Source organism: Lepidothrix coronata, unplaced genomic scaffold (genome assembly GCF_001604755.1).
Source record: "Lepidothrix coronata isolate B3197 unplaced genomic scaffold, Lepidothrix_coronata-1.0 Scaffold144, whole genome shotgun sequence".
Lineage (NCBI taxonomy): Eukaryota > Metazoa > Chordata > Aves > Passeriformes > Pipridae > Lepidothrix > Lepidothrix coronata.
Window position 1 is genome coordinate 852,087 of NW_016690324.1, and position 15,904 is coordinate 867,990.

At 43.3% G+C, this 15,904-nt stretch overlaps 1 protein-coding gene across 6 annotated transcripts; it reads right to left on the reverse strand.

The window, feature by feature from the left end:
- Positions 1-173: 173 nt before the first annotated feature.
- Positions 174-15,697, reverse strand: RUFY1 (RUN and FYVE domain containing 1). Of its 6 annotated transcripts, none has more exons than XM_017828000.1 (18): positions 15,386-15,697; positions 10,656-10,829; positions 10,217-10,334; positions 9,449-9,550; positions 9,004-9,127; positions 8,536-8,594; positions 7,755-7,820; positions 7,074-7,143; positions 6,085-6,186; positions 5,727-5,843; positions 5,215-5,382; positions 4,383-4,480; positions 3,801-3,920; positions 2,882-3,011; positions 2,364-2,458; positions 1,867-1,915; positions 1,600-1,677; positions 174-907 (listed from the first exon to the last, which is right to left on the reverse strand). In XM_017828000.1, exons 1-18 carry the CDS (start codon positions 15,651-15,653, stop codon positions 764-766), a joined length of 2,082 nt encoding a protein of 693 aa, XP_017683489.1. In that variant the 5' UTR covers positions 15,654-15,697; the 3' UTR covers positions 174-763. The 6 variants fall into 6 exon arrangements, with proteins under 6 accessions (XP_017683489.1, XP_017683493.1, XP_017683490.1 ...); XM_017828004.1 differs by having other exon boundaries at positions 764-907; positions 15,328-15,658; XM_017828001.1 differs by lacking the exon at positions 15,386-15,697 and adding an exon at positions 12,610-12,809 and having other exon boundaries at positions 764-907.
- Between the last annotated feature and the right edge of the window lie 207 nt (positions 15,698-15,904).

A 15,904-nucleotide genomic window follows, 5' to 3' on the forward strand; every position in this document is an offset into this window, starting at 1 on the left:
TGCTGCAGAGCAGGGGCTTCATCTCGCACCTTCCAGAATACCACAGTGTCGGTCAGGTATCCCAGACTCATTCTGGAGTCTTTAGCTTAAGCCCTGGATGTGCATGGCTGGATAAGAACATTCTCTTCTGGCATCTGTGACCAACAGCTGTTTAAAATCAGAACGTCTCTTGCTTTCAGTTTTTGCAAAAGGCTTTATTGTGTAACTACCACACCGTGGTCACAGCGACTTCCAGAACAAGTACAATGTGCAGGTTTTGACTCCGCAGTGAACTGAAGGCACATTCATCGACACTCCCCATAAAGCTCTTTCTATAGACAATTCATAAACTGACCTTTTCCTCTCTGACTTAGAGCAAATACAAAACTGTACATGAGCCAGGAGACACACAGGAGCACCTACAATGAAGGTACAGAGGAACTGAAGTTCATGTGCAGAGACAGGGACGTCTACAGGGATGAAATAAATGTAGAAATGCCATATACAAATTTTAATACAAATACCTATAAAAATCAGAAAAGTGATTTTAGTTTCAAATAGAACTTTAAGGGAAATTACAGTCAATATAAGTTTCTTAATTATTCCAGTTGGGAGAAGCATTAGCTTGCACAGTCCCTACAAATTATTTTACATTGCTCTGTCCCACAGAGGAAATTATCAGAGACCAGCCAGTCTGCTGCACAGAGGACACTTGCAATTCAGAATTAAAAAAATAATGGCTACTTTCCAATGTTAAAGCGCTTCTGTCAAGGGTGGGAGGGCCTTAGGAGGAGTTGGAGGAACACCGCTGGAGCAGCAACGTGTGACAGGTGTCGCAGACACGGACGGGTTTAGGGTACGACGGCAGCGCGAGTTCGTTACTGGAACAAGTGTTGCAGAAGATGTCTCCACAGTTCCTGCAGTGGTGCTGCAAACAGAGTCAGAGTGAGCACAGCTGCCTAAAAGCAGCACCAGGAAGAGAGAAGTCAGACCTTGGAAAGGGTTTCTGAAGGCACTGACATCCCCCTTCACTCCCCACCAGGCCCAGCCCTCCCGGCAGCACTTCCTCCTGCGCAGGGCCCAACACCGGGCACGATCCTGCGCAGCCGATCCCGGCGCAGCCGCCCGCCCTCCAACAGCCGGGAACTGCGCTCGGCCTGGCTCAGGGCGGAGCGGGAGCGGGAGCAGGAGCAGGCGCGGGCCTGGACTGATGGAGCTCTCTCCAGATCACCCCTCCCGCAGCCAGTCCTTGCTCTCCGGCCCGGCTCTACAGGGAGGAGATCCGGCCCCTGGGCTGCCGCGTGCCCCGCGCTGTCCCAAAGCACGGCCCAGGACCCCGCAGCACCCCCCGGGAGCCGGGCACGGAGCACGGCCTGTCGGCCCTGCTCAGCCGGGAGGGGAGACTGAACACAGCCCACAGCAGCTCCCACCAAGGAGAGCACTCAAAAGCAGGAGGAAACATTATATTTAGGATGGGAAATGCCAAATTAATCCCTGTGTAGCTATCACGTCAACAAGATCTGGAATTGAAGCAGAGTCAGTCTTCCCTTGCAAACTAGGCAACAGCACCATTTTTGTTTGCCACAGATTGTTTAAAAATAATCCACCGAGCAACATTACCTTCCTTCTTGAGATGGAGAATTCCTTTTCACATTGCTTGCAGTGTGTTGCTTCATCATCCTTCAGCCAAGTATGACCCTGGAAAATTTGAATAAAAACCACACTGGAGATACAAATAAACTTACAAAACAAAATTCAAAGGCATTTTACGAATGTTGTTGGTATTTTTCAAAAGCCACCTTTTAGAGCAGAATAACTGTGGTGAAATTTGAAGGTGTTAAATGAAATTTGTATGTACAGTCAAAATACCCATGAGATGTAGAATACCTTTAGTGCTTTATTGACTTCTTTAATGTCTTCCATCTTCAACTTTGATCTGGAAAAAAAAATTATGCCCTCTGCATGACTTTATATTTAGTTGTGTTTGGTTTTCCCTCCCATTCCATTGTCCAGCCACTGAATCTACACCTCAATTCTCAGTTCTTCAGCCAGCCCCCCATTATGCCTCTGAACCACTCACTATCACCAGGAAACTTTGTCACCTTGGGGTTTGCCCCCTTTTCAGTATAACCAAAAGAATGTGGGAAAAGCACAGTTCCACTGTAAGAACTAAACATTTCCTGCAGTGTTTCATCTCTCAGCCAGCTCACTCTTACAAGGATCTCCCTTATTTTTATTTCATGGCTCTTTAGTTTCCCATGCCTAGTAACTACCTCCTAAAATTCTTACATCAATTGATTTTTGTAACTGGATGAGGTTTAAAATTCTTGGTATTAGTTTGATACTCCAGGTTATGTTACAGGAGTTCAGTTCCTAGAACTTACTGGCTGAGATGAAGTCCCATTTCCTGAAGAGCTTGTTCCTGTTCCTCACAGACTTTCTCCAACTGCTGCTTCTCATCTTGCAGTTTTCTCAGTTCCTATAAAATCAAGCATGAAATCAACATTTTTGTTCACTGTTTGACCAATAACCTTGATCAGTCTACCCAAACTACCCAAGCAGTTCACAAGAATCAGCTTCTTTACAAACTTATTTCTGAGGCTTGATGTTTAGAATTACAGGGCTGAGCTACCCATTGGTTCTGCACAAATGATGAAATCATTTAACTGTATTTACCAGAAAGAGGAAGATTTTCAGGCTTTGAACATTGTTGAGCAGAGCTAGAACATATCAGTCCTGTGCCCACCCATGAGCACACAGACAGATACAGATGTGCAATTGTGCCCTCACAATCTAAACTGCTCCATACACAGGAGCAAATCTTCTTCAGGTTAACAAGAATGTTCATGCTTAAAAAATAAATCACATTCAGTTGTTCTGAACACTTGAAGCTTGTGCATACCTTTTTCAGTCCTTCCATCTGTTGCAATTCTGTTTTAAGCAGAGTAGTTGCATCCTTCTCTTGGTGCAGTTCTTTTTGCAAAGTTTGCCTCTGTTCCTTTTCAGATTTTAACTCCTTTTCCAGAGTTGAGCTATTGAAAAATAATTCATTCTAAAAAAACCTATAGCAGAAAAATATCCCATAGAACTTAAGGATAGCAACAGTATGAGGAGAAGAAATCTTGTCCAAAAGAGGGTAAAACTAGAGTGGTGTTCTTGGAAAGGAAAGAATGGGCAGCAGATATCAAACTGTAATGACAACAGACATCAAAAACTATATTAACATCTTCAGGTCACAGGAAAGAAGCAGCAATGAACAGCTAGAAGAAAACCAAACAACTAAAAGGTCCAACTCCCCCAAACCCAATCCCCACAAGTACATATTTCACTACCTGTGTTTAAACTGTTTAAAAGGGACACTCTACCCTGATGTCTGAACAGTGAAAGAAACATTTTCTGTTGGTATTAGAAATCTTCAGAGGATTAACATTCCCTAAGAACAAGCCCCAAACCCCCTTTAAAAACCCCAATCCCTTTGGATGACAGTCACTTCTCTGCTCAGCCTACAAGTGTGACCATACCTATCTCCTGATTTATTAAAAAAGCAATTGAAAGCTTCATTGCTGGTTGGAATGGCCAAAATTCTGCTGGCACTCTGTGATCTCAATTGGATATTCTGGAAAAAAACATGTGAAAATCCTCATGCTCACTGTGCACTGCACAGAAATGCTGTGCTTCCCTGGATCCTGCCTACTTCTGTCAATGCCAGGCCAAGACAATTCAAACCTACCCCTCCTTAGACCCGAGCACAAAAGGAGTAGAAAGCACTTCTGAGAGGAATGGCAAAGGGGAAGGAAAAAAAATTCCATCAGATTAAATACCATTTGCTGTCCAGCTGGGACATCTGCTGCCGACACGTGTCCAGCTTGCCAGCCAGCTCCTGCTTCATCTTGGTGCACCGTTCCTCGGCAGCCTGCCTTGCCTTCTCTGCCTGCTGCAGCCTACGAGGCAAGGAACACGTGCATTTGTTGTCAATTCACCCCTTAACTACACCCTCTCATCCTCTTCTTTTAGATTTACCAGGACAGATCTTTATAAAAGCTTGAACTGAAAATGCAAGTGGAGAAAAAAAAGAAAAAGACTTTTGAAAGTAATTATTTCTGAAAAAAAACCCCAAACAACAAAAGCTAGAGTCATACTAGTTCTTAAGCTGAAGTTAACTTGTTTTTAAATGGCCTGCCTATGGAAAGAGCTATGGCTTTTCAATGGGTCAATTATGGGCACCTTTGCCTGGGATAAGAGAACAGCAAGCACAGAGAGATAAGGAGGAGAAAGTAAAAAAGATCATGCTGGCACGTGTGCCCAAATGTCTATAGGGGCATATGGAAGGTCATCCTGTAAAGGTTTACACTGGGAAGTTTTTACTGACTTCAGTGTTAACTTTCTGAGCTGGTAATTATTACCTCTCTTCCATTTGTTTCATAGAGGACATCATCTCATTTGTTTTTCCTTCAAAAGAGGATATTGCTTCTGTTTTCTGTTGTAATGAACACTCTGCATTCTATAGGAAACAGCGAACACAGTGTTTAAAGTCTGCCACCACATCAAGAATGTTCAGCTTGCTAAAGGCCAGGCCTGGGTCTAACTGGAATGTACAAACAAAATGCTGATAATGCCAGAGCAGACATTGCTCCACTTGTTTTGTTAAGACCTCAGAAAAAAATCCCAACCCTTAGCTAAGTTTTTACCTATGAGATCAGCTACAAGCCAACAATCCTCTCTTTGGAAAAAAGCTTGAAGAAAGAAGTTATCAGATTAAATGGACGGGATAAGATCATCAATGATGATTTGAATGCAACAACTGCACTCAGTGGGCATGGAATCAGGAAGCCAAAAACCCCCAAAATAAATACTGCTTTCAAAAGCAAAGGCCCACCTCAGCACTGGGACTTCACTGGGCTGTGCCTTGCAAGTATCTGTGAAAGGGCAAAGGCCTGGGTAAAGCCTGAACAGGCATCAGGAAACAGCCCATAAAAATCGAGAGGAATCCCCTCTGGCACCACATATGGGAGGGAAAGGCTTGCTAAACCCTTATTTAATGGTTAGTTAAACTTTTATTTCATTAACAGCAACAAACTCTGTGTATTTTGTGTGAGCACTACTACTCCGTGGCTTCCTTGTAGAAATGCTTATCAGTTTATTTTTTGTCCAATTGAAAAAAAACATGACATAACACCACAAACCCACCCAAACAACAGAAACCCCACAAACCCATCCCCAACCCCCTGCACATACCTGAGATTTGTGAAACATCTGCAAGTTAATGGCCTTCACTTCTTCTAACTGTTGGCGAAGTGCAACTAAAGTATCTTGTTTTTCATGAGTATCTTTCTCCAGAAGTTTCATGGCAATTTCCATTTCTGTTTTCATTCCAATTTGTAACTCCAGCTCTTTCTCTAGTTCCTTACAAAGAGATTTCCTAGTTACTGCAGCGTAGTCATACATCAGGGATAAGCATTTCCAAAACCCATATAACCCTATACACAAAACTATGTGTCTCTGCTGTAATGTTGGTAGTTTCTTAAACAGAGAAAGACCTTTAATTTCCAACATTCCAAAAGCCCCAATTCCCAGTTTTTCACAGACACTGTTAATGACCAATGCCCATCTGGCATCTTGCTTGCAATTCCTTCATGAATTCTGAATAGCTGCAAAAGGTGTACAGCAGATGTATTTTATTTGTAATGTTACAGTTTAGGCTGAATCCTGTGTCTTTTACTTCACTTTCTATAGTTAAGTTTTCTTACCAGCCTGATTTTTTTTTCTTCTTTCAACTGCTTCCAAACATCACTGTACATTTCATCAAGACCCTGTCGTGACTGCTTGTAAGTATCCAATTCTACTTTTGTATCCTCTTTTGTTACCTACAAGAAACATCAGCAGAAAAGCCACATAATATCACAAAGTATTTAAAGTATCCCTAAGTATGCCTAAAATAATTTAAATGCCTGAGCATACAACACCCAAACTCAGTGATCTGCACTGCAGCCTGCTCAGCTTGGCTGAGCATTCCAGTTCCCAGTGGGTTTGAGAGCACTAACTACAGCTGATTAAAGGAGATCACTTATTTTAAGGCTCCTCATCATCTTTAAATCGGTGGCCCACCTCTACACTCTTTTCACTCCGTTCACGAATCAATTCATTCTGTTGTTTTAACTGTTGCTGCTCTTCCTGCAGTGATCCAATTCGGTCAGTAGCTGCTGCAAGCTGTTTATAGAGAGAACAGATCTATATTTAATCACTGTGCAAGCAGTGATTATAAGGCAACATCTGGAGCAATTCTAAGGTCAGCAGCTCAGTCTCTGTAGCAGGTGTGCTGCTCACTTCCCCTTTCAGGAGCTGCCTGACCCTCCTGCAGCCGAACCCACTGTACAGCCAAAATTAATAACCCCACGCACGTTTGTTCACTGCCTTCTGCTTCACACCCTCATCAATTATTATTAAACTGCCCAAAGAAATGCATCCAAGTGTAAAAGGCTAAAATCCACCCTGGATCTGTGGTATTAACTAGAAGTCACACAGCAGGTCAGGGCTGGCATTCACTGGTAGAATTGTACAGCATTTTCGAGTGGGGATACCAAAAATACACTGGAAATTGGACTACACAGATCCACTCTGAAAGACAGATATATTTTTTGTGTGGTGGTGGGTTTATATATATATATATATACACACACACATAAAGCATGCTGCTGGATTCTATTTTACTTTCTAGCTGGGAAAGATTTTTTAACTTCTGTTTTTCCAGGATCACTCACATGACAAATACACATGTGTATGTGCAGAAGGAAGAGGGACAAGTCATGTCCATGTCAGTGGTTTGATTACTTTTGGGTAGAGACACCATTGCAAGACAAAAAACTTGATTAAGGAAATCCATCTACCAAATAGGTGCCCAAAAGCATTTTAACCACTAATTTAATGCAGAAGCTTCCCAGAAAGCTTTCTCCTTGTGCCAACCCATGCCAGCCTGCCCAGTCCCCCACATCTCACCAGTACCTACTCAAATGTTTTAGGTCTAAGGTACATTCTTGGGGATTTTTGCCTCTGATGGAAAAGAGCTGTGAGAAATATTTAACAGACCAGACACAAACCTCTTCCTGGAGTTTTGAATTGGTCTTTTCCAAACAGTCTATTTTGTTCTGAAGATCTGCAACCGTGCAACTGCAGCAAGGAAGAGACACATAACAATGGTAAAAAAAGTGCCAACATTTAGCATTTATTCCTGTCCTCAACAGTATTTTTTTTAACCATCTTGCATTTCTTAATAACTAAATACTTTGGTGAACTGAAAAATACCCCCAAGGAAGGACAACTGTCCCTGCTAAGCACTAAGAGGACCATGCCCTTCCATACAACTGGCAGCCCTGTTCTGGCTCAGCTGTTGCAGTGCTAACACCTCTCCTGCTCAAGAAGGGAAGTGAGGTCCTCTCTTCCCACTGAACAACCTATGGGGCGAAGAGCAGAGACTCCTCCTCTGAGGAATGAACTTCCAGATGCACTTGTAATAGTTTCTCTTGAAAACATACCTCCACAGTGTTATGTTAATCAGTCTTAAAAAAGTAAACTACTATTACGTGACTTGTTTTCTGCATTGCATGTGCCTGCAGAAGAGCAAGACTATAAAATGAAACTAAGATTTTTGGAAAATAATCAGGAAAGGCATTTCAAGATCAGACAAAAATCTCTAAGACTGATGGCAGAGACATTCAAAGCCATACTGAAAAAGCTAAACAGGACAAGTGTTTGTATATGAGAATAGATGAAAATCCCACCTTAGGTGTCGGTTCAGTTCTTCCACATAATGCTTCTGGTCAAGGACAGCTGTAATCCCTCCATCTCTAGTTGTAAAAGTGAAAATTTACTGACTGAGAAGAAACTCCTTCATTCTAAAGTGTTAGTTTGTACTAGGGCTTTCAGACTTGCAAACTGAGTTGAAACCTTTTATCGTCTCCTTATAAAATACTTGTGCCTGAGCTAGATGAGAAGCACCAGGGAGGTGAAGCAGCTGTTTGGCTGCTTTTCAGCAGCTCCACAGTGAAGAGCTCTGAAGTGACAGAAGCACATAAAATATGAAATCCCCTTCATTTGCTACAGGTATTCTAGATTCAGTGCTGTCAACAGCTGTGATCTCAATTCACCCAACATTTCACCTCAAATTACATTTTTTCCTCCATAACTGATCTCTCCCACAGAGAGAGCTACTTAACTGAGAGCGTTTCTGAAACAGTGCTTAGAAACAAAGCAGTGATTTAGCAGTGGGTGTCCTGGCAGATCATCTCTTCTAAAATCAAAACAAAGCCCAATCTAATATTTTGGGTGCTTTTAATTTGGTCCCAGCTCAAGACATAAACTCTCCACATTGTATTCTTGTTCAAACCACCACAGGCTCAATCTTTGAAAGTCAGTATTAGCTAACAAAATCTGTTTTGGATTCTCCTTTTAGGATGATTAATAGTTTGAGGTCTCCAGCACTCATGTCCTCCCACAGACTGTCTGACAGGTTTGTTCTACAAAACCCGTAACGGTTTAGAATTATTAATTCACCATACGTACTGTTTGTCATCACTGTCCTGCGTTTCCTTAAGGTACAAGGAAAAATCAATCACTCCAACCTGAAAAATACATTTAAGATATTAAGACACCTTCATGGTGCAATTCTGCATAGGAGCAGAATTGGAAAATGATAAAATGTGTATTTGGAAAATGATAAAATTATGAAGTTTAAGTTTACAGAGACAAATAATACCTATATTATTCCTAGCTGATGCAAACATGGAAGCTAGTGTTTGTCATAAAAGCATATTTTATTGTGAACAGTTTCCTAGTAGTTATTAGTTGTGAGAGTATTTCCATAAACTACTACTTATGTACTTTCTTTTTATTCGCTGTGGGAAACATGATAAGCATGAACTCAGGACATGGTGGAAAGAACTCTGGACCCATCTCAGTAAAGTATTTATAGATGTACTTAATTCTATGAGAATCTTATACCAACTGATCCTACTTAAGTTTAATCTTTACCTGGGAATCCAAGTCTTCTCCTTTCAAGCAAAGGTTTGCATCAATAACATTCAGTCCAACCAGCAGACCCACAATAACTGCTCCTTCCTCCTCCATCATCAATGCATCAGGTTCATAAAATTCACTGGAAGAAATATTATCAGGCATCACTGCACATCAAACAATTATAGTGGCACTTCCATCACTGAAATCATATAAACAGTAACACAGCCTTTATAAAGCTCAGCTGAGCAGCCCCTTCCCACCAATTTATTGCACAAGGCTGAGGATTCAGAACTCTCAGAAAACACTTGACTAAGTTCTTCTGTAGCTTCACTGAGAAACAATTAACCACTTGTTCCTCTGCAGGCTGCAAGAACAAGCTTGAAGTGGTCAAGGAATTACTCTCTCTGGAGCAACACGTGTCAGTGATTTGGGAAACACAACCTACACCATATGCTCTTACCTTAACAGATGCTTATGGTCCAAGAGTACCTTGAGATAATCTGCCAGTTTCTTCTGCATGAGTGCTAAATAAAGCCAAGCCCTTCCTCTGCCCACAGCAGTCCTAAAATGAAAAGTTGCATGTTTTGGTAAAAACAAAGCTTCTTTTTAAGTAGATTTGTGCAACTCAAAATTCTCAGTTTACAAAGTGAGATGAAGGATATTATTTGTTAAAAAAAAAAAAAAAAGCACACCCCCCCCTCCAGCTCCAAACCCCCAACAACTGAAAAAAAAAATATCCCTGGTGGAATGAACTGCTGTCTCCAGAACACAAAAGCATTTCAGTATATCTCATTCTTTGGTGAAGAAAAAGTATTTTGTAAAGTTTTCCTAACTTGAAAAGACACATATTGTCAGCTACCACTGAAAACAGTTTCTTTCCATCATCCTGAATTACCCAAATTAAATACTACTAGTGCACTCACAAAATGACACAAAGTTATAAAAGTGGGGAAAAGAAGAGGAGAGAAAATAACTGTGAAGGCTTTAGTTATTTTTAGCAAGGTTAAAAAGTTTCCAAATACTGTTTTTAATCTGACAGTATTGTTTCAATCAGAAACTCTGAATATTTTGAGGTATTCTCCTTATCTCTTGGAGAAGTCAATGCCTCCTACATGCTGTATTTTTGCCTTTGGGAATAAGATCTCATTAAGGAAGCTGAGAGACTATACAAAGGATTCCTTTTCCCAGCAGTATAAGTGAAATGCATCATCTCCAACAACCAACTTACTTCAACTCTGGCAGATTTTTAACACTAGTTGCTATATCTGATGCTTCGGGACATAGTTTTTCCACTAGCTCCAAAGGACCAAAAAACGATTTGTTCTGTCCAATAAAAGTCTTCTTCACTAAAGGGAGCACACAGAGAAGTTTGTGAGGAAAAGTAACAGGCTACCAACTCCAGAATTAAAAATTTTAGTCTATGTGTTACTTTGTCTTACCAGCTTCTAACATGTCAATGAAAAGGGGGCATTAAAAATACCTTGACAGTATAGGAGGCACAAAATACAGGGTGTACAGGGGTAACCACATAGTTACATCTGTAATGCCGATTAGCACTGTACATTTATGCAATTAACAATGTCATTCAGAGGTCAAACTGGAGACACAGCAGGACTCAACAACGCCTCATTGACCTGCCTCTTCTCAGCCTGGTATCCAGAGCCCACCTTTCAGCCCATGCTTGAGGCAGTGCTCCAGCACCACGAAGAACTGCTGCAGCGGGGGGAAGTCGGAGTCCAGGGTCCGGCCCAGGCTCAGGGCTGACTGGATCAGGATTTTGATGCTGAGCTTCATCATGTTCATGAGGTTGGCACGTTCCTCCATGGTGTGGCCCCGCGCACCTACGGGCACATAGGTGGGGAAAGAAAAGCTGCTTTAGAAAAGACCTCTGAGATCATGTCCAATCAGCACCAGGTCAACTAGACCATGGCACTGAGTGCCACATTCAATCTCTCCTTAAACACATCCAGGGATAGTGACTCCATCACCTCCACTCCAATGTCTAATCACCCATTCTGTGAAGAAATTCTTCCTAATGTCCAACATGAACCTTCCCTGGCACAGCTTAAGACTATGTCCTCTTGTCCTGTCACTGGCTGCCTGAGAGAAGAGCCCAACCTGGCTACAACCTCCTGTCAGGGAGCTGTAGAGAGCAATAAGGTCACCCCTGAGCCTCCTTTTCTCCAGCCTGAGCCCCCCCAGCTCCCTCAGCCTCTCCTCATCAGATCTGTGCTGCAGACCCTTCCCCAGCTCCATTCCCTTCTCTGGACCCACTCCAGCCCCTCAATGACGTTCCTGAATTGAGGGGCCCAGACCTGGACACAGCACTTGAGGTGCCTCACCAGCGCCGAGTACAGGGGGAAAATCCGCGCGGAGACGCTGCCCAGCTTTCGGAGCCCCCTCCCCGCGGTGCCCCCCACCCATCCCGCGCAGGGGGCGGGCTGGGGGTGCAGCCCCGGGGGAGCCCCCCGCGCCGACACCGCGGGGAGCGGGGCCACCGCTCCCGGCACCCGGGTGGGACACGGCCCCAGCCCCCCGGCCCGGGGGGTCCCTACCTGAGCGGCGGGGCCGGGCCGGGGGGACCCGCCGGGGCTGAGGGACCCCGGCCCGCCGCGTTACCACGGCGACAGCGCGCGGGGCGGGCCGGGCGCCATCTTAGAGCGGTGTGAGGGGCGCGGGGCGGGCTCGTCGCAGCCGGGTGTGTGTGTGTGTGTTGCAAAATGTGGGATATGTACAAATTTTCCCAATAAAGGATGTTATTTGATATTTGGTCTTTGTATATTTTCAGGCCTAACCAACAGGAAGGGAGATTTAATCCGTGAAACAGATAGCAGCTCTAAGTGATGCCCAGGTGCTAGAAAGACAAATTACTTGTCTGTAGAATTGCCCTGTTAAAGTTTAGGGCTCGACATGTTTCAATAACCTCAGACCTAGGGGGAGGTTAACAAGGCTTGGGGAGAAGGATGTACTGCTGAGAGTGGACACAGAGAATGCAGAATTTATGGACCACAAGGACAGCATGAAGCTGAGTCGGGGAGGTTTAGGCTGGATATTAGGAAAGCTTCTTCCCCCAGAGCATGGTCGGGCACTGAAAAGGCTCCCCAGGGCAGGGGTCACAGCACCAGAGCTCAAGGAGCATTTGGACAATGCTCTGAGGCACATGGTGGCAGTCTCGGGGTGTTCTGTGCAGGGCCAGGAGCTGGACTCGATGATCCTTGTGGGTCCCTTCCAACTCAGCATATGCTATGATTCTATGACATTCGGCAGAACCTCCAAGACAAGGAAAAAACTAATAAAGCCAACTCAGCAACTGTGCTGAATCAGCTCCAACTGGGTAAAAGGTAATTGCGGCAGGGACTGATCGTGACCACTGACCCAATAAACCCACTGATGCAAAAGAAGTGAAAGACTGAGCATGTGGACTAATTAGCATGAGAAGCGAGAGAATCATTAACCAATAGAAGAATACTAATTAATAATAGAACTAGGTAACTTGTAGCCAATGAACATCAAGGCCTTTGTTTGATAAAATATTGAAAAGTTTTGGTGGTCATCCTGCTGGTTTTGTGGATTTGCCACCCAGTGCCCCTTTCATTGCAGAACTCTAAATAAATCTAATACCTGCACCCTGTGTGTGTATCAGCCTCTTGCATACCCAGGGAAAAAACCTGTTTTGGGACAAAACGGGGAGCGGGACAGGGATTGGCTTCAGCCCCTCTGCTTCTTCAGGCATCCACAGTCTCCAACAGGTGCTGCCAACCATAGGCCAGTGGTCAATGAAATCCTCTTTTAAGCCACGGCTGTTGCAGTAGGACAGTCCTGCTGTCACCTGTGGGTCAGACACGGTCACACTCCCCTGTGTCAGTCACACTCAAGATTGTCAACACTATTCCTAAGACTGTGCAAAAGTCTCTTCAGTACTAATTTTACCTTCCTTTTTTGTGCACACAGTGTTAATTTAGGATTAAAAATGAGCAAAACGCTTCCTTGTCTCAGAAGAGGGAAACAGGGAGTCATTCTAATCAAATTGATCTTAATAACCACAAAGCAGACAAAGTTTTGTCATCTCAGCAGGTTACTGTACAGTATATTGTATTATACTATAATATATATAGTTAATATGCAATATACTATATGTAGAGTATACTGTATATTGACTATAGCCAATGGATGCCTCAAAACTGCATATAATGAGATATGAGACTGAGGATTAAAAGGGCTGTAATATTTTGAATGTCAGTATTGTCAGGTTACACACTAGAAACAGAAAATCAGTGATTTTTTGGGGGATGTTTTCAATATTAACCATTTGGATGGTTTTCTGAATTAAAATTTTTACATATCAAGCATACTTTTCTTGTAAGCCTGGCTCAATATACGTGTATTACCCACAAGATTTTAAAAAAATAAAATAATGTGAATGAAATGTTCTTTATGAACACAAACTTAAAGTGTCTTAATAATGGCTTGAATTAAGTTAAATAATTACTTGAACATTCCTTTTTAGACTTTTTAGTTGCAAGTTTACATAGTCAAGTACATCTTTTGCAAAACTGTGCAAGTTGGTACATGCAAAATAAACAGGTATTAGACACATTACCAAAGCCAAGCCTCAAAGATTAGGAATCAGGTTACCCAAGTGCAAAAGATCACAGACATGATGCTGCAATCTTTAAGAATGCAGTCACACAGTTTTGTCTCTCATCTAATTCAAGAGATTTGTTCCAACATCTTTTTGAAGCCACATGCCTTGTTTACTGTAATTATTCAGCACACTTTGAAGTCAGAAAACACTGAAGCACAAAGGAAAGCTCACAGTTCTCCATCTCTTGGTTTTCGGGACTGCAAGTCTTTCTTGATTTGTTTTCTTTAGATTTGTAGCTCCCGGCCTCTCTGCAAGGCAGGACATAGTTTCTTCAGTGGCACACCCTAGTTTAGGATGGGGTTTGTGTGTTTAAAACATGTGATCAACAGATGTGAAGCAGCAGGTAGAGGTTATAAAATCTCAGGAAAAAGAGGATATAGGGAACAAGCTCCGAATTTTCCACAAGTGGTCTTGCAGGTCTTAGCTTATTTCTTAAAAATACCTGCTTTAAATTAAATTTATAGTGCTCGGTCAAAGGTAATATTGAACAGGTAGAACAGGTGACTTAGTGCCTGTTCACATTTTATATTTAAATTATGATCAGATTTTTCATATAGAATTTTCCATAAAACTCATCAACATATCCAAATCTGTTGAACAATCTGGGGACGTGGTGTTGTATTCCTTTACTTTACAAAGAAGAAGCTGAAAGACTATGGTAAAAGTTCCATTAAGTGTGGGAGCTCTTAAGAGGACAAGAGGACATCACATTGCCTGTCCCTTGCCAAAAGCTGAATGTTCTTGTGAATTACCTGTATTCACAGCATTATTCCAAATGCAAACGAAGAAAATGGGATATTCTGCCCTTTGTCAGGTTAAATCCCAGGTGCTCAAGATGGGCACCCAGGAAACAAATCCATTAGAAGTTTGGTGTGAGACTTTGAGATGCAGGGAAAGACAAGAGTCTATTTTTTTCAGGACAATTAAACTCTGACTATCCAACATTGAGGAATTTTCACAAAAAATGAAAAAGTCCATTAGCGGTAATTGGTTTTCCCATCCTGTCTCTGCTCAGCCCCACAGAACGCTGCCTTGAACACTGAGTACCATTAAAAACAAAAAGGTAGCACAAGGGAGCAAATCTGATCTCCACTGCTCCAGACTTAAGCACCATTATGAGACACTGGAGTACAAGGCTCCAGTCCCAATTTCTGCTGCATTTGAATGGGGTTTTTCCCACACTATGAGTATCACTGAGATTTATTTTCCATATGATTCAACTAAAGTCCTTTTCATTCAGTTCTAAGAGACCTGTTCCATAAAACTGTATGGTTGCTAGATCCTTGAATGCAGATGTTCAACAAAGCAAGTTGTGGTTAAACTTTTAGAGTAGTTAAAAAGTAACTTGTAACAAATCTGTATCTTAGTTTGCTTGTCCACTCTCTGACATGACAGATACAGCGAGTTCCTGCCCTGAACCAGCACATTAGGGAGGACATGGAATTGGGAGATCCCTCAGTGCAGCCGAGGGGAGCTTTAAAAAGAGGGAGAAAAGCCAGCAAATAAAAGCTTACTGCATAAAACTAAAGTCAACTTTCCCAAATATATTAGTTTTCTTTTGGTTATAATACACTTCTTAAGTTCTACATCTGTGTCGATCGTTTAATTTTGCTCCAATACAAAACCGCAGCATCTTAAAAAAGAAAATTCAAAGTAAGACCCATGCACCACTGACACGAACCAGCAGCACTTACGGGAGCGGACTGATTTGCGCACCACAAAAGCGAGTTTACTAAAGAAGCGGAGCCGTACTTGTCTTTGCCGGGCTGTCACTGCTGCCGGGCTTGGACACGAACCCCACCAGGGACGCGGACTTCAGGGCGCTGCCATAGCTCAGTGCCAAGTTTTCCGAGGCTTTCTTGGCCAGCGACAAGATCGGAGCGGACCACCTCCCTTCCTCCGGCTTCGCCTTCTCCTCGTTTCTCAGCTCGGCCGCATCAGGGAGCTGTTTTTTGTCAATAATCTCGAAATCCTCCTCCCTGCCCGCGGCGGGCGCGGCGCGGCGCTCGCCGGCAGCCATCTTGGATGGGTCACATGACCGCGGACAGCGGCGGCGGGGCCGCCCAAGCCCCCGGCGCGGGGCGGGAACCGGGAATGCGGGCAGGGACCGGGAATTCCGGCAGAGACCGGGAATTCCGGCAGGAACAAAGGAATTGGGGCAGGGACTGGGAATGCGGGCAGGTGCCGGGAGCCCGGGCAGGTCATGGATCCCGGGCAGGTACGGGGAATCCAGGCAGGTACTGAAGCCCGGATAGGCACCGGGAATCCATG

Bases quoted from the DNA above. Each gene is read 5' to 3' on its own strand.
- RUFY1 (XM_017828000.1), bottom strand. From the start codon at position 15,653: ATGGCTGCCGGCGAGCGCCGCGCCGCGCCCGCCGCGGGCAGGGAGGAG. The intron at 5,844-6,084 runs GTGGGCCACCGA...TGTTTCTTGTAG, and splicing joins GGAGTGAAAAGAGTGTAGAG to GTAACAAAAGAGGATACAAA. The intron at 1,678-1,866 runs GTATTCTACATC...CAAATTTTCCAG, and splicing joins AAGTCAATAAAGCACTAAAG to GGTCATACTTGGCTGAAGGA.